The sequence below is a fragment of the Acomys russatus genome, chromosome 24 (assembly GCF_903995435.1).
Source record: "Acomys russatus chromosome 24, mAcoRus1.1, whole genome shotgun sequence".
NCBI lineage: Eukaryota > Metazoa > Chordata > Mammalia > Rodentia > Muridae > Acomys > Acomys russatus.
The window spans coordinates 23,726,205-23,750,379 of record NC_067160.1 but is presented as its reverse complement, the minus strand read 5'-3'; the positions used below and the strand labels follow the sequence as shown (position 1 = coordinate 23,750,379).

Sequence of the window (24,175 nt, the reverse complement as noted above, 5' to 3'; positions counted from 1 at the left end):
TTGCTCTAACACCTGGGCTATCTTGCCAGCCGGAGTCAGGCTACCTTGAGGGTTCCATTCTAGGAGGACATAAAAGAAAATGGTAGTCCAGGAGTATATGGTATAGCAAATAGAAAGCTGGCAGGGAGAATCTCAAGGCCAGGCTGGCTTCAGCACCCTCTAGTCCTTATACTGTGGTCACCTGATAACCAAGGCACCATTGGATCATCCTAAAACTCACTCTGGGCGGCATTGACTTCCTACTGAAGGACACGGGGGAAGCCAGATGCAAGTCTGACATGGCTAATTGGGAGGTGTGTGGTCCCTTTTGGAGCCTTTTCCTGAGATGTGACAGAGTGCTTGCCAAAACTAATCAAGCCCAACTGCTACCCACTTCTGCTGAATCATATGGGGCTGCACTACAGCGTCTGAAGGAACCTGGGATTCATCTCTCGTGATGCTGAAGCCCCAGATAGGAAATGGAAAGTCTGGGAGCACAGGTGGTGTTTGCGTTTCTCTCTGCACTCGAAGGCTATAACTTTGGAAAGGACGGAGACAAAAGTAAATGGCATTAGAGACCGGGATTTCTGTACTCTAGATTAAAAGTTATAATACATTGCCACTGGGCTGAACACGAATATGCCACCCTTACTAAGTTAAGAGATTTTCTGACAAAAACACCAATAGTTAAAGCTGAAGCTACTTTAATTAAATTTAAAAACTTACAGCAAATAATTATTATACAAATAGGGAGCTAGTGGAAAGACTGTCAGCAATCTCAAGGAAAACAAGAAGGAAGCAGAGAAGGACTGAGAGGTGCTCTCAGCTCACTCAGTGGGAAAATGGCATTTGAAAATTCATATTTTACATGTGGAACTCAAAAGCTTTGATCTTTAATGGGAAATTTTCAGTTATTCTACTACATGGTCACAAATAACTATGAACATTAGAATATCTTTGTTTAGTCTCATAGCTTTTGCAAACAGCCACTAAGCATTTGGATTTTTAAGTACCTACCTCACAGACTATGCTAAAGGAGCATATGGGATTCTCACAAACCACAGAGAACCAATAACATTTGCTTTGATTCTTAAGAGAATCCAATGCAATAGATACAAGTAATGAAAATTATAAACATTAAACGTGCCCATACATGTGCATGTATAAGACTGACCTAGATTTTATGGGTTGAAAGTTTCCTAATTAGAATAAATCATCACATCAAGTAAAAGGATGTTTGTACAAGTTAAGGTACTGTAGACTATTACAAACTTAGATCTAGGGCTGGAGAGGTTGCTCAGTGGTTAGAACACTTGCTATTTTTCTCAGAGGACAAATTCAATTCACAGCACTCACATAGTAACTCACAACTATTTGTAACTCTATTCTCGGAGGATCCAACACTCTCTGGTGGCCTCCATGGGCATCAGAAACACATGTGGTGCACAGACACACACGCAGGCAAAATATTCCTGCACATAAAATAATAAAAGAATAGATCTAAAATGGTCAAATGACATGAGTAAGAAAAATATTGAATGCTTACATTGAAACTTGAAAATTAGTGGCACAAAAATAAATCAAGGTTTTAGCTTAGAATGTATTCTGATGTGTAAATGTACGCCTTCCTCACCTCTCCTCCACTCCACATGCCTAAGACTGCACCTACAACATTTTGTCGAGTTCTAAACACTATGCCTGGGAGAATAAGAGGACACCGAAACTCGAGGGGCCTGGCAATGGTGTTACATGCATAATAAAGGCACTATGCATCACCCGGTACCCACAGGATGCTTTTCATTGTAAAGGGCCATTGCAAAGCAAGAGACAGGGGAAAGAATGGCTGTGGGTTTCATGGAACACATAAGTTTGGGTGAAGGCATGCATGGATTTCTTTGCGTGGCAAATGTGGAAATGGCTGTGATTGTTTTGAAAGACGGGAGAGTAACCTGGGTACCAGGCATTGACCAGTAAAAGTGGCCTTATCTCTCTGCAAAGGAAGAAAGCTACATCATGAAGGTCTTCTCGGCTCTTCTAGTCTACGGTCCTCTGACCAGATAAGGAAAATAAGGAAGGAAATGAATGAAAACTAATTGCTGGTCTGTGAAGCTACATGGTTTGGATAAGATGGTATACATAAGAAAGAGACAGATAAACAGGGAAGAGGACCTCTGGGAAGGGGGGTGGGGGGGTGAGGCTAAGATTCAGAAATCGGTGCACTGCCCAAAGACATCAGTTTAGGTGACTTTGGATTCGTTTGACAACATTACTTCCTCCTACCCTTTGGATCTAGGACTCAATTCTGTCCAATATGTAAAGTATTTGATTTCATTAACTTCTAGGTGATAAAGACAGATAAGAAAATATGAAAATCTAATGAGCCCCTATTAGTCTCTTTTAATGTATGAGTACACACACATACACACACACACACACACACACACACACACACAGAGAGAGAGAGAGAGAGAGAGAGAGAGAGAATCTAATTTTAAGATCAGAACATGGGAGTTAATTTAATTTTATAGACTAGATGACAACTAATAAGTTAGAAAATGTTCTGATTTGTCTGAGGTCAAAGTCCCAGTCGGTAGAAATAGGATTTAAGCTTATTATATTAAAAAGGGGGAATAAATGAAAGGTTTTGAGCAAATAAATATTAGTGTATCATTATCACCAGCAAAAGAAAATTTAAAAATATTGTCCTTATGGTGGATAGAAAGGTATACAGATACGTTTCTTCGTTTTATTTTGGGAGCCCTGCATGTTCTAGACAAGGTCTCTATGTCTATGGGCCACGCCCACTTCCAGGAGAGTGTGTTAGACTCGGAAGGTGCACACGCATCCATGACAAACATTGTGATAGAACTCACTCAGACTGAGGATCTGGCATGTGTTTTTCAGTGTGGCAAAGCATCTTCCTACCGAAATTTTTAGAATGACATCAATCTTTAAAAAATTAACAGGAGTCTTAGGAGTCTATTAGTGTAATTTCTTTCTTTCTTTTTTATTTATTTTTATTTTATGTTCACTGGTGTTTCGCTCACAGTGTATGTCTGTATGAGGGTATTGGACAGACAGTAGCTGCCATATGGGTGCTGGCGACTGAACCTCAGCCCTCTGGAAGATCAGCCAGTGCTTTTAACCACTGAACCATCTCTCCAGCCCTGATGTAATTTCTATAAATGAATATATGATAACAATAAAAAGGCTGATCTTGAAAATCAAACTAAATTTTATTTCCTAGACTAGAAAAAATAATATTTCCAAGTCTATAAATGTATAAATTCTCATCTAAAATTTAAATAAATAAATTTTGTTTACAATGTTAATATGAAGATGGTTTGGGGGATGTTTACAAGATACAGCTTTTCAAGTAAAAGTTCACTAGCAATACATGACTTACCTACACTTTTCCAACATCATTTGCCTATTTAACTTGAAATAGATAAATAGTCACTTAATTTTTTCTTTGTCTTTTGGTCATGCCCTGTATATTCTGGATAAAAAATGATGTACTATATTTCATTAAGGACTAGTGTATAAAGAGACTTTAAAAGGAGGTAGTTGATCCTAGTGCCAGGAACACTTTCAGGTCAAGCATGCTCACATTCATTGGTCTTACAGTGTTTGTGTTGGTAAACTTAATTTTTATATGTAAGTTAGCACTATCTGACTTAATGTTCTAGTTTTATGAAAAAAAATCTATTTTAAGGTGAATCTCAAATTTTAGATATGTAACTTAAAGAGGACGTGACACCTAATTAAATGAATCTGTGTGTGACTTGTTGCTCCAGGTGTTACCGTCCAGCAGCTTCAGAATAAAGAAACAAAAGCGGGATTCCTGACAAAGTCCAGCGGCAGATACCTTATTGACAAGGACGATAACCTTCCCGGATTCAGACGCCTGCTTCTTCTTGTCCAAGTGATCTTTGGTGATGTAGACAGCCACTCTGGTTTTCCCGCTCCCCGTGGGGAGGCAGATGATAACGTTCTTCCCGTCCAGAGCTGGCTGCGCCACTTCCATTTGATAAGGCCGGAGCTGCAGTTCTGGCTCCGGGGATGTTCTTTGTGTCCCTACCCTTTCATCTAAAGGAAGTAAAATGGGAAAGCAGCGTTAGAGAAAGGGCAACAAGAACCCAAGGCCCAGAAGCCTTAAGCCGCAGACAGGCTTCTGCTGGTTTAAGTTCCTTTCCTCTGTGGGCCAAACCAACCCATTTTCTGTTTTCTGTACAGGGAGTGTCCCAGGTGACCCAGGTTCCAATGAATTAACAGCATGGAGGCCTTGAGAGGAAACAACATGGGGAGGGGAGAGAGAGAGAGAGAGAGAGAGAGAGAGAGAGAGAGAGAGAGAGAGAGAGAGAGAGAGAGAGTGAGAGAGAGGGAGGGGAGGGGAGGGGAGGGAGGAGAGCACTTTCCCCTGGGATTGTAGGTTTCTATTTCTAATGCACAGGGTTTCTCAGAACTTTATTCAACCATTTGTCCTCCTGGTTTCTCTTAGCCCCCTACCTGTAAACCAAGAGGAGTTAGAAAAAAATATATAGGAGTGATTATTTCTCACCACTCTCACTTCTATTTTTTTTTTTTTATTAAAAAGAAAAATAACAACTGGAACTACTTCCTTAATCTGCTAAAATATCATCTGACAACTAAATGCCACAAAGCGCGTACCTGCTGTCGTCTGTTTGTATCTGTGCGGCTTTAGAAGCTAGGTCTGCATAGAAACTGGAACATCACGTGTATATAATGTGCATATATATCTTCTTACAAGTTATTTCTACTTTTAAACCTATTTTTAATCTGTAAATGTTTTATAAAAAGCTATTTTATTGCTTAAGGAGTGATCACTAAATATGCCTACATATTCAGTAAAAAATTTTTAAAATATAGTTTGGATACGCTGTTGACAGAATCTACACGTGTGGTACATGTGAACATGGTGGGGGTCTGCTCTGTGTGCATGAGAAAGAGGGGAGGGAGAGAGGAAGAGACAGACAGAGACAGGGTGGGGGAGATCTTTTGCATTCGAGACAACTAGGCTGTAAGGCATATTTAGGGAGCAGTAGGAAAGCACTTCTTATCCTGGCTTCTAATTGATAATGTTTGCATCAACAGATAAGACATAATTGTGTAGTTTTAAACTAAGTCATCATGAATTTTGCCATGTAATTTTAAATTGTAATTTTTTAAATTTTTTTCTTCTTTTATATATCTATTTGTATTATTACACACATATACAATAAACTACCTACGGCAAGAAGAACCATGAAACAATCAGGAATTATATGTAAGTCTCCGTGAATTTGTTCTCCTGAAACCCAAAGCAAAAAATACTACACGTATTTCCATAACAAACATTTTTTAAAACTAGAAAAACACTGGCAAATTCAATGCTAATGCATAGTGACTTTATAAAATGCTAGAATGATGCTATCATAACAAGTCTTGTTTGTAAGTGACCGTGTTTTCCCATTTTATTAGCCTCAAGGGAAGGCTCTAAAAATGCATTGCTTACAACATGGAATGTAGTAAGACAAATATTATTCCAACATAAATGCCCACCTGTGCCCTCCAGCATCAGAAAAGATGAAATGACAGTGCTTATCAGTATTTCACCACACATGAATTGAGTGCTCATTCCCTAGTCAATGACCCCAATAAAAGTAAACTAACACTAGCCCATTAACTTAAAAAAACTTGCTGACAGCTCCATTTCCGCAAACCATCGATTCTATTTAAATGGGTTTTAACTTGCTGAGATGGAGCTATCTGAACAGGTAGGAAAATTCACACCAAATACCACTTAGTGAGACCCTTCTACAAAGTAAACAGGACATTTGCCTTTTACGCATGAATAAGGGCAGATGCAACACATTGAAGCTATGGTTGGGTCATCTGCTGAGTCAGTTAATATGTTTTTTATGAAAAAAATCACCCAGATCATCAGCATTTTAAGTTCACTTTCCCATTACATTTCTATAAGGTTCAGATTTATTTAATGACAACATTTCATCTCCACAAAATGGCTTTTATATGTAATGAAAATCTTAATATTTCTTCTGTACTAAAAGCAGCTAGTACCCAATTTTTCCAAAAAGAACAAGAATATTTATAATGAAAGATATATTTTAGGTATTATCTAAACCAAGACAGAAATTTATATCAATAAATTATCTGTTAATTCTACTGAATCAAAATTTTAGTTTTGATTTTAAAATAATAAACTATCTCCTCATAGTAATTATATTATGTTTTAGTAATAACTTCCCCTTTGATTGCTCTGTTTTCTACTTTATTATTTGGGAGTAAAACTTGTTAAGAGAAACATAAGGAAACCGAAACTCAAGTAACATGAACTCTTCGTGTCACTTATGCACGTGTTAGGGTTAGAAAGTGAAGTGTCCGCACATGCAGAAGACTTTTCATGCCCTGTGCTCTGCTTTAGGAAGACACTCTGGGAGGTCGAGTCCAGCTGGAGGACATGAATAACAGGGCTGCGACGAGGGGGACTCTTTAAGAGTTACAGCTGTTAGGCTGCCAGAGAAAGAAGATAGATAATTCACTCCCCAGCTTCTACAGGCAGGACTGACACTCCGCACCCTGACTTGCTCCACCTTGATGGATGGTGCCCTCTTAAAGCACAGGCTAGAGTAATTCTTGCTTCCCCCAAGTTCTTCCTAGCCAACCATATAGTTAAGTGATGAGAAACATGACCAATACAACCAGTGGGGTTCTGTTATATTATTATAACTTTATAAAGGGTTACCAGAGGCAAAGGATCATCACTTTTAAAACTTAATTCTGGAACCAAAGTTATGAGGTCTCAGTGCTACTGAGCTGGTCATGTGCCACTAATTCGTTCTGTAGGCACCTACCGTAAGCGACATCCTGCTGCAGTAAACTTGTTTCTCTTATATATTTGGTTGTGATCCTAGCCTTTAACAGCTGAGCCATCTCTCCAGCCCATGAATTTGTTTGTGAGAGAATCTCAGTACAGGGAACTGAGGTACTATATAAGTTATCTATAAATAGATAACCATATATATTTTTGAGTCAGGACTAGGAGGTCCAGTGCGCAGTCCAGAGATTTAAGACAGAAAAAGAGTGGATTTGGGAGAAAAGAAAAAAAAAAAAAAAAGAGTTGGGTTCAATGTGAGAACCGCATCCAAAGAAAAATTCTGGGTTAGTGCTAAATATTCTGCCTGATTTTTGTCTTATCACATCTTCTGACACAGGCATGGAAAAATTTATCCACACAAGCAACGAGAAAAGCATTCCATCGTCTCCATCGCCAGAAGGAGAAAACTGGGCTGCAATCAGTGAGCCACAAGCCAATACCAAGAAAAAAATAAAATGTTTGGTTTTGGTTTGTTTATTTATTCTTGGCTCTCTCTCTGATGTACACAATAATATAACTCAATTATATAACCCATATGATTCAATTATATAATCAATATAACCTAAATGATGAAACCCAATAATGAAAATGGTATTTAAAATAGTGACAGGCAGGCTTGGAAGTATGTTGCACATTCCCTTTAAAAATAAAAGCCAGTCAGAGATATTTAAATTATATTACAACATGTAAATGGTCAAAAAGGAAATGAAGTAGAGTTTTAAATAATAATAATATTCTTTTGGAACTACACCATGTGGCAAATTTCATTCTCACATGGATTTTGACAGCTGAGTTATTCTTGGAGAGAAAAGGTCTGCCACTGCGTGTGTTTGAAATTGACAAAGCATCCTTTTACCTATAGTGTGTAACCATGGGGGGAAAACATTCCTATTGGGCAAATATTAATAGACATCTTCTCAAAATAGCAGGAGGCACATTCTCCTTATCAGGTCAATGTGGATTGATAAAAAGTGTCATTGCTTCGAGAAGCAATATATTTTTCTAAAAATGGGAGAAAGAGAAATCTTGTAACCTAATTAGACTATTTAAACTTGAAAAGTGCCTGAAGTCATATTCTGCTACAGTATGATACTTCAATGAAGATCATAATACAATTGTCTTGGTTCTCATTATGTCACCTTTGAAGTGGGATTAATGATGTGGTGATTAAGGTCCCTTATGACATCAGCCTAAAAGGTGAAAACAATTTCAGTTCTTACAGTATTATTCAATAATCTAGTATGCATTTAACCTTCCACCAATTTACCCAAAGCTTTTATTAAGTGACTTCTATACAGCTTTAGTATGCACTTGAGGGTCAAATATTTCATAAATGTTATGATTTCTCAATTTTAGTGCTCACTCTACAAAATCATTGTTTGCTCCTAAGTGCTGATCCAACTAGACCTTGAAGAGAGTCCTTGGAAAATGCACTTGCATTTTAAAATGTTATTTGCCTTTGAAAATGTGTTTGCTTTTCAAAAGTAGGTTGCGTTCAGATTTATCATGTCTTTCATGCCACATTGGAGACTAGAAATCAGCAAATACATTTGCTAACAGCTCTAAGTAGGCAAAATGCCCTGCAAATAGAGGATGCGTTTTATCTATTTATTGAGTGAATGAATATTGTTGAAAAGCCCTTACTTAGTCAAATACAAATTAGGATAGGGCAAGGCAGCTTAAAGCAACCCATATGGATCGTAACTATCAGACTGAGTATATTTAGAGTTCTAGAATCGGTGGCATACAGTAGGAGCGGTAAGTATTAAATTTTACTACTTCATAACAAAGACAAAGAATCACATTCAACCCGTATGAGGAACTTAACACTGACTATACTGAACAGAAAACAAACTGGCCCCTTTTTAATGACAAAGTCACGACTGACATTTGGTGACCTGGCTTTCCTCACACTAACTTGTGAAGGACACAGTAGCGAAGCTGGGAGGGAGAAATATACCGAGGCGTGGTGTAATCCGACTTCAAAAGCTTTTAAGGCAAATGACCAGGCTTCTGCAAAATCTTTTTCCCAGTTGTTGATCCCTAGTTCTATAAATCTTGCAGTGCAGAACAATATGAACCACACAGTGTTTTCTAACTAGAAACAACCCAATCACAAAGAAGAATTTGACAACTTATTTCTTAATTTGTCAGTTTTCCTCTGGTCCTTAATTGGCTCATTGACAGTTAGTTTTGTTTGTTAATTTTTGCAGTGCATTTTCTTCAAGCTTTTAGGCAAATATAGAAAGGTGAATACCAGACATCAATAACTCATCAGCCACAAGTTGCTAGCTGCCCCCCCCCCATTCAGTAATCACACATTCAAGAGATAGAATGAGATAATTCGAATTGATCAAGCTGACAAGTTAGGAAGTTTAATAAGAGAAAGTATTGATAAAGGGGGCGGGGGTACTGGAAGCAGGCATTCTCACTTCCTGCAGGTGTTAGAGGCAGCCAATATGGAGAGCAGTATGGGAGATGTCTACTCAAGTTTTCCTTTAGTGGCCATGTATGATCTGCTACTATTATATCTAAGCTCTATGTGTAATTTCAAGCTAGACTCCCGTTTTAAGAGGGACCCTATTTATTATCTATAGCCACATGAGTTTTATCCAGAGCATTAGTTTTCTGTCATGGTACTTTGAAAATAAAATATAAAAAATAATCCTGTAAGAGAGAAATATACCAAACTTCACAAAGAACTTCAGTACAGTTAAATTAACTGAAGCAGATCTCATGAACACAATAAATGACACCAGTCTATGGGACGTGATTTATGCCTGACCGAAAGATACACACTAGATCAAAATTATAGTTTTCCTTGTAAGACTTGAGCAAGTTATACTGTTAAGGAAAGTAAATGGCAAAGTTCCAAGATGACTCGCTGTTGAAAAATTGCTTTAATTGCATAAATCCATTAGGGAGGCCATGAACAGCCCCTGTGCATTCCACTATATGGTGTCTTATTTCACACTTTTTCAGGTTTACACAACAGTTAGGCAGTACCTGAATCACTTCCCATGGTGCCTGAATCACTGCCCATGTTGCTGTTATGTCCAAGACTTTCATCTAAGCAGCTGACACTTCCTTCTGCCAAACTTGTGTCTGATTCTGCAAAGGAAAACATTTTAAAATATTTAAAAAATATTTCTGAGAATAAACGTATTTTAACTGCACACCTCTACAGCACACAGTACATACAGTTCAGTGCAAGTGGGGAAAGGCACACCCGAGCAAGTATGAATAAAAGGTAAGAGTTTCTCACAGGCTACACTAAAAACATTCCACTACGGATGAGCAGCTGCCGAGAATGACTCAAATCCGCATTACCTACCCACAGTCCTTAACACCCAACGGCAAAGTAAATGTGAATTCCTGCGCATTTTGGATTTGAATTATGTATCTTACCTGTACACATAAATTCTGTCTCCTGAAAAGAGCCTCTAAGCTTAATAGCAGCTTTTAAATAAAAGTTGTTATAGAAACCATTGGGCCGCATTGTGCAACATGACGGTGGGATGAGCAAAGCATAATATTTAATAAAGCATACAGACCTACTGACCAGTTAGAAAATTAACATTTCAGAGATAAATAAACATGAATTTAAAGATCTCAAAAAGAATCTTCTCAAAGAGAATATGACTAACGTTTGGCATTGCATTTGTTAGAGTCCGTGAGTCTGGAAATGTTTCTCTTTACTATAATTACACGAAGCTGCCATCGCCCAAGAGTATGAATGGCGAGTGTTTGCCCTTTCCTGTATCCCAGTGCTGCTCTAAGTAGGCAGGGTCACTTCCTTGACGACCTTCTTCCTTATCCAGCTTATCTCCAAAGATGAATGCCATCTCATCCACAAGGATCAGAGCCAACACTAAACTGAAAAATGTCAGGACACAGGAGTTCTTGAAGCTGACTTGGAAACAGAAAGACTTGTGACGCTTGCTGTACAGGTTGTTTTGATCCTAGGCTCCTCTTATGGAAAATGGATGTAGCACCAGTTACCTTTTTCACTTGGATACCCACTGTGCACAGTACTAGACACAAACAACCTACTGGCCAAAGAGCTTAACTGAAATGAAAGTCAAATGATTGATGTCTTACTAAGGCAGCATCCCATTTCATAACATTCTATAATCAATTTGATTTTGTAATATTTATATTTATAACTTGATAGGCAATTATCATTTCATCTCCAAACACTAGTAAGCTATATTAAGATACTTGTTAGTTATTTAAACTACTATCAGTACCACAGGTTTTTTTGTTGTTGTTGTTGGTTTTTTTTTTTTTTTTTTTTTTTGGCACTGAAATAGAGACAGATGAAAACAAACACATCGTATATTGTTGGGGACAACTCAGGAAGGAGACAGTGCAGGCTCAAAATTCTTAGTGTGTTCTTTGTTTTAAGTGCTTAGTCATTCTGAAGCAGATGTACTTAGCCTCATCATGAAGATCACTTTCCTGAGTGTGTGGTTCATGAGTTTGACAAATGTTTTCAGTCTGCAAGTAGTCACTACCACTGTGAAGATATTTCTATGACCCTACAAGTTCTCTTTCTTTGTTGTCAATATTTTCTGCTGTCCCCTGGGTATCACTGGTCTGGTTTCTGGCTCCACAGTTTTACCCTTTCCAGAATGTCATGTGAGTGGATTTGTGCAGCATACAACCCTCCTTTAACTTAGAGTGAAATATTTGAAAGTCATTCATGCCCTGTGTGTAACAGTAATTTGTTGGCCTTATGGAGTTATGTTCTTGATATCTCCCTATACTTTGACCAAATCCATTTAGATATTGTGAAATTTCAACCCATCCTAAGCAAGTATGTAAGGCACTGTCCTTAAAAATTAGAATCTGAAAAGAAAGTTGTGAAAAAGCTCTCAATGGACATACATACTGTTTAAGTATATTAGCACAACATAAATACACTAATGTGAAAATACTGTGCTTATCAGTTGTCATAGATTAGCTCTGGAACTCAGATTTGAGGAATCCCTCATGATCACACAGGAAAACCTGTATATCTCACAGAGAGATTTTAAATATGGCACTTTGCAATTCCCAGAGGTATGTCTTGTTAGAAGCTCAGAGGCAAGTGTGGGGTAGAACTGTCAAGTCGGAGAGCGTTTTGGGCAGATGTACTGATGAAAAGAGAATATGATTTGTAAGGGAAAGGCAAGGTGTAAAATGAGATGGGAAAATGTCATTGCAAAGATAATTCCAGTTCTAGACATATAGGCCAAGATTTCTGTGGCAAAAAGTAAATTTTGACATACTTTCCATTTGTTATTTTAAATGTAGAATCGAGAGCTGAGGAGTATACTAAAGTGGTTGGGAACATGCCAATAAATACAATCTAGAAACTGAATATTGTTCCCAACAAATTTTCCAGTGTGAGTAGTAGATATGAAAACCATATTTGACTTTTCACTTCATTTTCCAATCATTAGCAATTAAACTATGACCTTAAACGGATTCTTAGGAGATATAAAGTTGGGACTTACCCCAGCTTTTCTCAAGCATATGTAAGTTTGGGGTGGAAGCTTTTTCAGCATATACAAATAATTTATTGATGATAACGTTGTTAATAAATACAGAGTGTGACTGATTAAGTTCATCATTTGGGTTATGTGGATTTCACAATCAAATCTGCACTGTGTCAGAAGAACCCTGAGCTCAGAGCTTTCCCAGATGAAATGCAAATTCTGATAGCCAGCATCTTCTGCAGTAGACACGCCCACTAACAGCTCCATCTTATAGGCGAGGAAGCAATATTCAGAGAGGTTAAAGGATTCAGCCATGTCTCCAGCATCTCAGTGTTTTCTAACAGTAGCAAGTGTGGCTCATAATTTGTGTGGAGAAGGCCGGTAAGCTCCTACGCCCTTGGTGCTGAATGAAAAGAAACTCACTTTAAGAAATCATTTTTTATCGTAGCGTCGTTTTCCATATAAATTAAAACACCTTAGCTTTCCAAGAAACCGGTTAGAGAGACGTTTGCACTTAGCTGATATTTCTGACTCATGGATGGACACAAACTTTCCACTCATCCAGCAACACTCATTTTTGCACACATACTAAGATGGGACTCGTCTGTCTTCGCAGCAACTGGCAGAGCTGACTGTAACAGGAAAAGGGAGGACAGAAAACTCCATTGCTTTGTCCTTTCAAGTGTAGACAAAACCTCAGTTTCTCCTCATGAAAATAATGTAGTTTCCTGAGCAGCACATTTTTGTGAACTTCGATTAATTCTTTCTTAGAAATATAAGTATGAAAGGAAACAAATTTAATAGTAAAGAAAATAGTCTATTTCTAATAACATTAAGACTGCATTCCCTGAAGGTTTTCTGTATGAATTAAATAATTTTCTAAAAAGCGCGCACACACACACACACACACACACACACACACACACACATACACACACACACACACCCCTCCAGAAAAACAATATCAAGAAATTGTTGATGTGTTGTGTTACAAAAACAAAAGACAAAATGTTTTGTGTTTATGTACCAAAAAATTGAATTGCTACAACTGATTTACTTAGGATTCTTTGTTTTTGTCTCTGGAGTTTTCAAAGCAGGCTATTCTGGTAGGTCCTAATATTCACACTCATGTGTGTACTCTCTTAAAACTGACATATAAAATGGGGCTGGAGGCTGGGCTTTGCTGTGCAGAGGACGTGTGCTCTGTTTCCCAGAGCTGAACTCAGCCACCGCTCACAGGTGCTGGTTCTTATTTAGAAATATAGATAGAAGCTCCTAGTTTTACATTTTATTGTAGGAACGATCCTGTTACACCAGGGACAGTTTTGAAGAGAGAAAAAAAAATTCAATTTCTTGACAGTTGTACTTATAATTAGAATCAAAGTTTATAATGGGTTTAATGGACTTTTACATGTATCATTTTCCCCCTAAGGAATTATCAAAGCTATGAAATACATTTGAAAACGGCAGTATATGTCTATAATATAGTTGTCTATACCAAACTTATTAGAACCAAAGAAAGTTATCTTTGTTCAATTAAGATATTTTCAAATTTAAAAAAAGAATAATAACATCACAAATAAGATTAAAAAAAAAACAGCTTTGTTCACGATTACAGTAAATCTCTGAGAGAAACCGTGGGGAGCAAAAAAAAAAAAAAAAAAAAAAAAAAAAAAACCTCATTTAACTTCATTTTTAAAAATATCTTGAATATTTTGGTAATAGTCAAAAATATTAACTGGAATATAAGAAATTTCATATTTTAATGTGTTTTAGACCATAAATACTTTCATAACATTTTAAAATCATTTTGAACTCCCCCCACAAATTTACAATTAAATATTGAAAGAGAAAATAGGGAAGGGGGTTGGTAAGTTTAGATTCATTTTAATGCAACGCCTGCCCTCTGCTGGAATGTACTAAAAACAGCAAGCACTGAACAAGTAATGCTGGGTTTTCTTAAAGGAACTGGGCTTCCTCAGGTAAAACCAACTTCCTTCCCCCAGGTAGACTTTCTCTTAGCCCACAAACTTTTCCCTCTGCAGCCTCTATCTTTTCACTCTCGTCGCAGTCTTTCACAGCTTCTCTGTGATGAAAAGTGGGTTCACATTCCAGCAGGCAAAGGCGGCAGCGAAAAGGACTTCCATGCACCTTGGTGAAGAACAAAGCTCTCTCTTCTGTTCTCCAGGGGGCTGGAGGTGACAGGGTCCAACATCTCACCGAATTTCACCTCCCGTAGTAGTCTTAGGTTTCTCTTGCTTATGACCTCATCTCATGCTCGAACATCACACCTACCTTCTGCCCAGTTTCATAATCTTCCTGTCAAAGACTATCCTGAAGGATTGCAGCACGCCCTCATGTTGGCGCACATGCAAGGCTTGCACAGACCTGTTAAATGTGCTTACTTTCATACTACCAATAATACATATTTCATTTCCTTTAGCAATAATGATCGTTTCTTTGAGAGGAAATAGATTACTTTTATTTTCGGCTCTATGTATATGGATCTACACACACGCTCACATTTTGGTCTGTCATAGTTCGCTCTTTGTGCCAGGGAACATGTGTTCCCACAGAACGGAGAGGAGCCACCACCACCCACCTTGCATATTCTCTCCTGAATCCAAGCTTCTAGGAAATGAGTTCCCCAAAGAGAGAGAGAGAGAGAGAGAGAGAGAGAGGAAAAAAAAATCTTTCTTAGAGCCACAGGCCCACATGGCCATCCGTGGAGCTCCTCTGCTCCTGTTTATAGATTTTTTTTTTTCGTGCTGAAATATTTCAGCTAGAATTAAATTTGAATCATGCGTAATGATGTTGGCTTGACTTGTATCATCTCTGCCTGCTATCCTTTGCTCTGGGGTCCGAATACAGAGAGGCATTATATATATATATATATATAATATATAAAACATATATCTATGTTGTCAGGGTGACTACACCCACCAGAAGGGCTTGTTCCTTAGCTGCCAATAAATAATGGAGGCAGAATGTTCCTGTAGAGTGGAACGACCTTGATGATCATCACACCAGAAGTCCTGACATTAACAAAGACCAGGGACTGCAAGATAGGAGGGGTTGGGTTGGAAATCTTACACATTTACAGGTCCCTGTTGGAAAGGCCGAGGATCTAAGCAGCCCCCACCAGCCGGAAGGGAAGCGCAGGGGCAGATAAATTAAGGGTGCACAGGTAAGGCTCAACAGCTTGCAGGGGCTTAAAGCAATCGCCAGCTTCCACAGCATATGTCTTCTCGCCACTGTGGGCAACGTCAAGTTGTCAGTAGACTCGCCTGAGTTAATTCCTCACGACCAACATCTGAAAGGCCACACATGCATTGTGATGGTATCCTATAACTATCCAGGCAATTAATTATTAATTTTAAGGGAGTTTTTGCCTTGGGGGAAGCAACAAGAGAAATCACTCGGAGAAACACATTGGCTTTCCTTGGTCTTAGAGGCCTTAACTCCCGTTGCTATGTTCTGACACACCCCTTTTCATCACATGTTCGGACACATTTCGGGATTTCTCTTTTACTTCGAGAAGCTTCTTTTACTTCACTCAGGCTGATATGTTCTCAGCTATCTCTGTTCACAAACCTAGCACAAGCCAGCTCTGCGGGGCCCAGGCAAACGTCTGCTCTCCCCTCTTAAGTAAGCTTTCTTCTTTTACGCGTCTTCTCCTGAACCCTTGAACACCTAGGTCTTGAGGCTTTTCTTTTGTTTGTTTGTTTGTTTGTTTTTATTGATCTTCTGTGGGTTGATTACTGCTTCTTTTGGGGATCATGAAATCTATGTTTCTTTGCCCAGAATATATCATTTTTAAGATACAAACACAATGGCCAACTCGCTTCGTTCTTCCTAATAGGCTGCCTTTCCATCCTTGCTCACATCTCAGAAGAGAGAAAGATCTAATAATCAAATTATAATTTAAAATAAAATCTCTGTTATGATTCTGCTGAAAAAGAAAAAACATTGTTTATACTTATAAACTGATGTGGAAATAAACCCAGTCTATGTTACCTACACTCTAGAAATGCACTGCTCAGTTTTCCTTCTGATAAAATGCCCATGGCCTCGTGCTTCAAGTGAGAGTGATTTGCGGATAGCCCTTTTAGGACTACTGGGCAATTGTGAGTCACATAACATGCTGAGTTTGAGAAGAGAAAACATAAAACCCTTTATAAGCACCAATACCAACATCTTCACACTTTTCTCTTTGCCCTCGCCCTCTCTCTTGAACTTACTATCTACCCTTAAATGGCCCCAGGAGTGCTGCAAGTTCTCAGCACTCAGTGATAACTAAATTTAGGAAAATGAGAAGGACAGCTCACTTAATCTGAGACAGTAATATACTGCCTCGGTAATGAGCTTCCCTTAGCTTCAAATCCTGTGGCATTTATTTCTAGAGATCCTAAAAGCCACTAGATAAAAACCGCAGGATAGTGATATGGAACACTATTCTGATCCTTAAGTGCAAGGATAAATCTTGTGACACTTTCACAGACGTAAGTATAGACCAAACCTAAGATTGGACTTTGGTCTATAAAAAGGAAAAAACAAAATAAAACAACAACAACAACAACAACAACAACAACAACAAAAACAACAACAGTGCTATGACAGATTGGGCCAGGGAGAAAGAGGCTGTTTTATAAAGGTCAATTTTTAAACCCCTCCTACAGAACATGATCTATGCAAAATATATCCACACTATATTCCAAAGAATAATGTCACCGGATAAACCTAAGGAGCTGAACATATGGGGGAATGAAAAAGAAGGTATTACAGTCTGAAAACAAGCAGGTTGGTGAGCTCATTAGCTGGGGTGGAATTTTAAAATCTTCACGTGAACGAATATATAAATCAAAATATACACATGCGTTCTGGGTCATGCGCACTGTGTATTCACACATGGCATGCTAGTTACATTATAATTTTCCACACTGGAACAGAGAAATCCTTTCTGTTTATAAATGTCAAAGCGCCCTCTGCTGACCATTCTGAGGTACTTGTATTTCTAGGGTCCAAACAAGGCGCTCCTAAGGGGTCCATAAGAGAAGCCTCCCCAGTTTTTGTTGTTCAGTTCTACGCAATAGAGCTTCCTCCAAACTCAATAATATTTTTCCTGTTTGAAATGTCATTTAGTATACTTTTATTTTGCCATATTACTTTACTTCCTAAAATATAATAATAATAATAATAATAATAATAATAATAATAATAATAATAAATGCCCACCTGTTTTGACAAAGCAAAAACAGATATTTAGAAAGGACTTTTTAAATTTTTCTGTAAACAATCCATAGAATGGGTTAAGTCCTTTTGGAATATTTTATGTTGGTATGGTGTGTGGAAAAAATATAAATTCTGTGGTATTTCTTAGTTCCAAAACAGCCAGTGGCTTCAGAATGCAGAAGTGCCATATTGTTGTTTAGGAGTTACTGCATTAATTTAGGAAATACAAAGCTTTTTAAAAAAACTTTGCTTTATTTTAATTAACAATTGCATTTTGAGAGGGAGACACCATCTTGTTTAAACATTTTCCTTCATTCATGAGAATTTCATATATGTGTACAATAAAATATTGTTATTACCACCACCCATTTCCTCCTCCTGCTTCCCCTAAGCCCCCCATATTTCTCTCAATGTTCCTCCTACCTACCCTACTCCATATGAGGTGTGCATGTGTGTGCACACATTTCTGTGTGTGTGTTTGTGTGTGTGTGTGTGTGTGTGTGTGTGTGTGTGTGTGTGTAAAGGGGGGGGCATCTGTGCTGTTCATTTGGAACTAGAAGCAGTCAGTTCTGAACAGTGAATGAGAAGAAATGCCAAGCCCAAAAAGAGGTGAAAGGGTGAAACCACCATCTAGAACTTTCCACTGGAGAATCCTAGCCTGTCACCCTTAGGAAGAAGGCTAAATGTCATTAAAATTGGTTTAGTGTGAGCCACAGCACTGCCTGGTGAGGGGTGAAGGGACGCAGAAGGTTGTAAAGGCAACTCCTCCATGTAAGAGCTGCTCAGGGTAAATAGACTGAAATGCAGCAAACTGCCATCAACTAAAGACGTATAAACTGGTTCAGAAAGATAATTAGAAATGTCTTGACTTAAAATTACAAACTTCTCTTCTCTTTTATTGCTGCACATAAAAAAAAGTCCACATTTACAGAACATGTACAGCTTAAAGAACAATGAATTATTGCTGTTGTTACTTTTAACAACTATGGGAAATATTAACCCATTGTGTTAGAACACAAAATAAACACACAATATCTTTATCAATAAGCTGTGTATAGTATTATGCAAATATGAGACAAATTATGGCAATATTTTAATTGCTAATATTTTAATTGCTAATTTTAATATTGACTAGACAGGCGAATCCTCTATTAAATTTAGCAATAAATATTGGGATCCAAGTCATTACACAGGTGGAATGCAGAGATTAGTGGCAGAGCATTTGCCCAGCACGGGAGAGGTCATAAGTCCCACCATCAGCACCACAAAACGAAAAAAGCAAACATCAGGAAGTGACTTCTCTAGGCTAAAAGTGGTTTTTGCTTGTTTGTTCGTTTATTGGTAATCCTTGCTTCATAAAATCAGACTACTTAAGAAGCAGGACCCAGGGATAACTGAAGGCATTTGTTAGCAGCCGTGTCTAAAGCAGAGCTCTGAAGCAAAGCTGCTCTGCCCTTGCCTTGAAAGGGCCCAGGATAGAGCTTGACCTTTTCCCGGATGCAGGCTCCGGAAGACCAAGCACATGCGAGGACCACGTAACCTGATGCAGTTCTAGGTGCCTATCTGGATTACTGTGCAAGCTCTTAATAACACGCATTTGGATATTTTGCACTAAAGCTTAGTCCTAAGGTGAATTTCATGGCCAACACCACAGAGAGGGACACTCCACGGAGAGCGGTGGCCTGTTCTGCTGTGTTCCTCACTGCATATGCAGGGTTCAACAGAAGCGTTGGTACTCGTAGGAAGTGTATGAGCTTTTCTGAAGTAAAAGAAGTGAAGGAAGGGAAGAGAGGCAGAGAGGTCAGCATGAAAATAACATCAGAAAGTAAGGCTATCAGAAAACAAAAGCAAAAACAAACCAACAAGAAAAGCCAACTCTTATCGTTTCTACCCACTCAGGGCATTGTTATGACCCATAGCCCACGCTAAGCTTAAGAAAATGAACGAAAGAGTCCCCTGGATGGGAAGGCCTGGTGGCACTCAGAGGAAGGATATCAGGCTACCAAGAAGAGACTTGATACCCTATGAGCATATACAGGGGGAGGAGGTCCCCCTCAGTCACAGTCATAGGGGAGGGGAGTAAGGAGAAAATGGGAGGGAGGGAGGAATGGGAGGATACAAGGGATGGGATAACAGCTGAGATGTAATATGAATGAATTAATAAAATATATATTTGAAAAAACAAAAGAAAGAGAATGAATGAATCTTTATATTAAAGAATAATAGAGAAATTAAACATTCTGGCTTTTAATTTCTCCCACTTTAAAACCTAAGCTAGACAACTGCAAGCTGATGGGATGTCCCTGAGTGCTGTTTAGGATGCGAGCTCAAATGTGAGTGGGTTTATAAGATGGCTAGTGAGCCGTGGTGATGTCAGGCAGCACACACAGACTGTTTGGTAAATCATGAGTCCCCCTATCTGGCTATGGCTGTCTTGGAAAATCACGTTTTCAGAAAAAAGGCACAGGATCGGACACTCACTTGTTGGAGAACACAAAGCCTGTCGTATTGAGGCTTAAATGCTTTCATGCTCTATGCCTTAAACTCTCTCGCCGCTGCCTGGGTGGCTGGGACCAGGAGCAGCAGGTGCCGGTGACCTGGTGACGAAGTTGGAATCTCGGGTGCAATTCTGTGTTTCAACAAGCCCCGTCCACCCGGGGGTTCATTTCTTCATGAACACCTCAGAAGTACTGCCTTTCAAAAAACCCAAAACACATTATTATAATGACACCGAAAGGCCAGTATGCAAGCTGCCTTCCATATATGAGAATTGAAAAATATAAAACAAGGCAGCCTACAAGTGGGAAAGGGAGAATACACGATGTGCATATACAGAGAAATTTCACAATGAATCCCATTAAAATTTTAGTATTAATGTATGTTAAAAAATTATAAGTTTAAAAACCAAATGCTCTGAATGGGGTTAAAAAAACCCACATAAGCTATAAAAATAAAATTATTGATGAGATGATATGTTACATATTTAAATAATTCATATAAACCAGGAGAAAAATACAAATGTCTCAATATGAAAGGTGACAGGTACTCAAAAACAGTCAAAAGAGAAGGGATTTGAAAAAAATAGTACAGATCAGAACATTTCTAATATGAGTCAAAGATCAAATTATCAGTATTTATTGTAACTGAGTTGGCAGAGACTGTAACTGATGTAGCACTCCACAGAAAAGCTTGAAGGAAGCAGGCAGTCCTTTAGTCGGGAAAGCAGTGTATAAATTCCTACAGTGAGAGCTGACACTAAGTATCAAATGTGTTAAAACCATATAAATCGTTTGACCCAGAAATTCCAATTATATATGCTTTTAATGAGTTAAGCATGGCATAAGCACAGAGGGCTCTAAAGGCATTGTTCATGATGCAGTAATTTGGAAACACGCTCAGTGTCAACACTTGTTTAATTGCACCCAAATGGTGTCACTATTACTCAGTCAGTGAAAACCCTGAGCAACACCTAAACCGAACACAGGACACATTACAGTTCTGCACGCAGGTGTGCAGAAAGACAGGCCTGGGCACCCCACATATTACCCACAATGCACACTGTGGGACCATGGGTGGCTTCGGAGTGTTGCTATGCGTGCCAAATTTTCTGCAATGCAGCTTCATTAAACAGAGAGAGCACACAAGAAGGGCCAGCCAGTTCGAGCTAGTTTAGACTAGGGTGTAAAGGCAAGCTGGAATATTTTTAGGAATTTTGTTAGATGCAGCAATTATTAAAAGTTAAATTGTGTAAATACAAAACTTGACAAATTTCTAAGGATAGTAAATGATCAAAACTCATCATTTAATGACTGGACTCCACTCTACTCATATATATTATATATATTATATATATATAATATTATTCCACCCCTCCTCTTCCTTCCAACTGTACCCCTGACCCTGACACACACCCTTTGAAATTCATGGCCTCTTATTCTTCAATCATTGTTGTTATACACACACACACACACACACACACACACACACACACACACACACACACACACAAATACAGCCAGAATCTGTTTAGTGCTATGTCTCTTTATGTCTTTAGAGTGATCACTTAGTATTGGATAACCAACTGGGGGCTCATCCACGAGGAGTGAGTATTAGTTCTCCCTGTTCACAATCACTAATTGTCTGTAGCTCTTCATCACTAGCATATTTGAAAATAACTTGGAAATCACGAAAGATAAGCACACACTGAAGTCAGTTATCACATTAGAATGACAATGCATTTCTCAGAAAGTGAAAATAGAAGCAAAAATGTCCCTATTCGTGCTAGTAATACCATATCCATTTAAAGATATTTAAACCCAAGAGTAATAGTTTCAATTTAATCTTCCCTAAAATATTATTTTAACAAAAATTCTCACTAATACCAGTGTCCAAATTCCCCTTGTGTTTCACAGGTCCTGGTGTCATAAGTGTCCTGACTGATTTTTTTCTGGAAAGCATTTTGATGTGTCACATACCCATGGTCACAGAAGAGTCTGTAAAAGAGGCCTCTGGTAACGTATCCTCTGTGGTCCAGGCCTCTGTCTCCAGACTTGTCTCTTCTATAGCAGACAGAAGGGACCCACTCGCTTCAGGCCCATTGTTGTGAGATGCAATCTCCAACTCTGTGAATAGTAAGTATCAGATGTAAATGACAGGACAACACAGGTTTCTACCCAGTGTGTACAGATGCCATTGGTGCTCTGAAAATAAAACAGAGGTCAGCTTCCCACGCACGGTATACACTTTCAAACTTTGACATTTCCAAAGACTTAGCACGCGTGATTTTCAGTATCACACAATGAGACATATTCTTTTTTCTTTTAGCATGACTACAGTTGAGTATGTGTAGAGCCATCAAATTTCATATAAAAAGGCAAGCTGAGTAAATACTAATCAAATCACAAGGTAAGTGGGATGACTTCCTGTGTGACCATCGTCTTCGAGGAGTCACTCACTGAGTCAGTGACTCCAAGCTCTATTTACGGCTGAATTAATTTAATGGAAATGCAAATTGTGTGGCTTTCTTTAGCTTTTCCTTGCCATTTTGTTCCTGCCTCCATGTTCATGAGATGTGCATCTGCTTTAATGTCAGGCTGAATCCATGTGTTCTGGATCCCTGGGATTTTTTTTAATTGAATGAAATAGTCTATTTTCTCCCCTTTCCCATTTTGAGTTTCCTGCTCTTTGGCCTCCAGCACACAGGAGTATTCAAGTTGCAGCCTGCTGGCCATATGCACAGTCAGCTGTATGTGGGAGCGTATGAATGCACGCCAACACAAACTCATAAACCTACTTAATACATTATGAGTTTTAGAGGGGTGTGTGTGTGTGTGTATGTGTGTGTGTGTGTGTGTGTGTGTGTGTGTGTATGACTACTTTGTTCTTTGTTCCTCTAGTTCATGGTCCTCTGCCTGTGTTTTGTCAACAGTGTTGTGTTGCAATGTTAAAAGGCTGGACAGGCCACGGAGGGAAAATAAAGTCAGGAGTTGTTTGTTTTCTCTTGTAAAACTTCAGCCTGTCATAGGAGTCTGAAGCCATAAATATAATCCTAAACTATCTTTTTCAGATTACCCTATTCTAGACAGCAAAAGGAAACCCATCCTGCCTCGCATGGAAATTTTCCTGAAGCAAACAATTGTAGCTTTAGATAAAGCTAAATTGACAATGTTTATAGCCACTGCTATTGCATTGCTGCCCTGCCCCCTTTAAGACACTAGTCACTCTAAGACCTCAGATCCCACACCCTGAAGACATAGGGCCACTCCACCAACACTCAATTCGTGGTCCCACCTATACAATAGCTGGCTGATGATTCTTCTTGCCACATAACCTACACCAAACCTAAACCACACGGTAGAAATCTTCCTGCTGTCCTCCAAAACGTTATCAAACTCAGAGGATTTCCTGAAGGCTCTCTTTCCTGGGCCCCTCCCTGTCTCTTCACCTTTATTCCTACCCTGAGCTGCTCTTCTTAATGAAGCCCCTCTGTGGTTGAAAAGAAGCCCCTCTCCCCGGTTATGTTGCTTCCCATACATTGTACTGTTGCCTACTGGTGGTCTCCTACCTCAAGGCGCAGTCATGGTCTTGAGGTCTTTTCTACTAACACATCTCATCCCTGAACAGAAATTATGTGTCAGTTCCTTTGAGTAACCAACAATGATGGGAGACCTCTTCTTCTTTATTTAACAGTTACTAAGGCTTAGAAATATGATAGTGGAAAGCTGGAGAGGTAGCTCAGCGATTTAGAGCACTGGCTGCTCTTCCAGAGGACTCAGGTTTGATTTCCAGCACCTACATGACAACTCATGATTATAAGTTCAGGGATCTGATGCTTTCTTTCTTCTGGTCTCCTGGGGCACCAGGCATGCAAGTGGTGCACAGACACACATGCAAGCAACACATTCATACATACAAAAATTACATAAACAGTAACAGATTAAAATAGTTCATTTTACTTTCTACCTACTGCAAAGCCATTTGTATCTATTTGAATTCTCAAAATACCCTAGTTGGTAAGTAATATTATCATCTCAATTCCACAGACAAGTAAGACGAAACCCAAAGAGGTCTAATAGCTGACCAA

At 38.8% G+C, this 24,175-nt stretch overlaps 1 protein-coding gene across 1 annotated transcript in view; it reads right to left on the bottom strand.

Annotated features, from left to right (window-relative positions):
• Ifih1 (interferon induced with helicase C domain 1) overlaps positions 1 to 24,175 on the bottom strand; it is a 50,555-nt gene that overhangs the window by 14,791 nt on the left and 11,589 nt on the right. The window contains exons 3-5 of the mRNA XM_051166132.1: positions 22,068 to 22,214; positions 9,884 to 9,988; positions 3,848 to 4,068 (exon numbers count right to left, since the gene is read on the bottom strand). Of these exons, the coding sequence (XP_051022089.1) occupies positions 3,848 to 4,068; positions 9,884 to 9,988; positions 22,068 to 22,214 (473 nt within the window). The remainder of the gene's footprint in view (positions 1 to 3,847; positions 4,069 to 9,883; positions 9,989 to 22,067; positions 22,215 to 24,175) is intronic.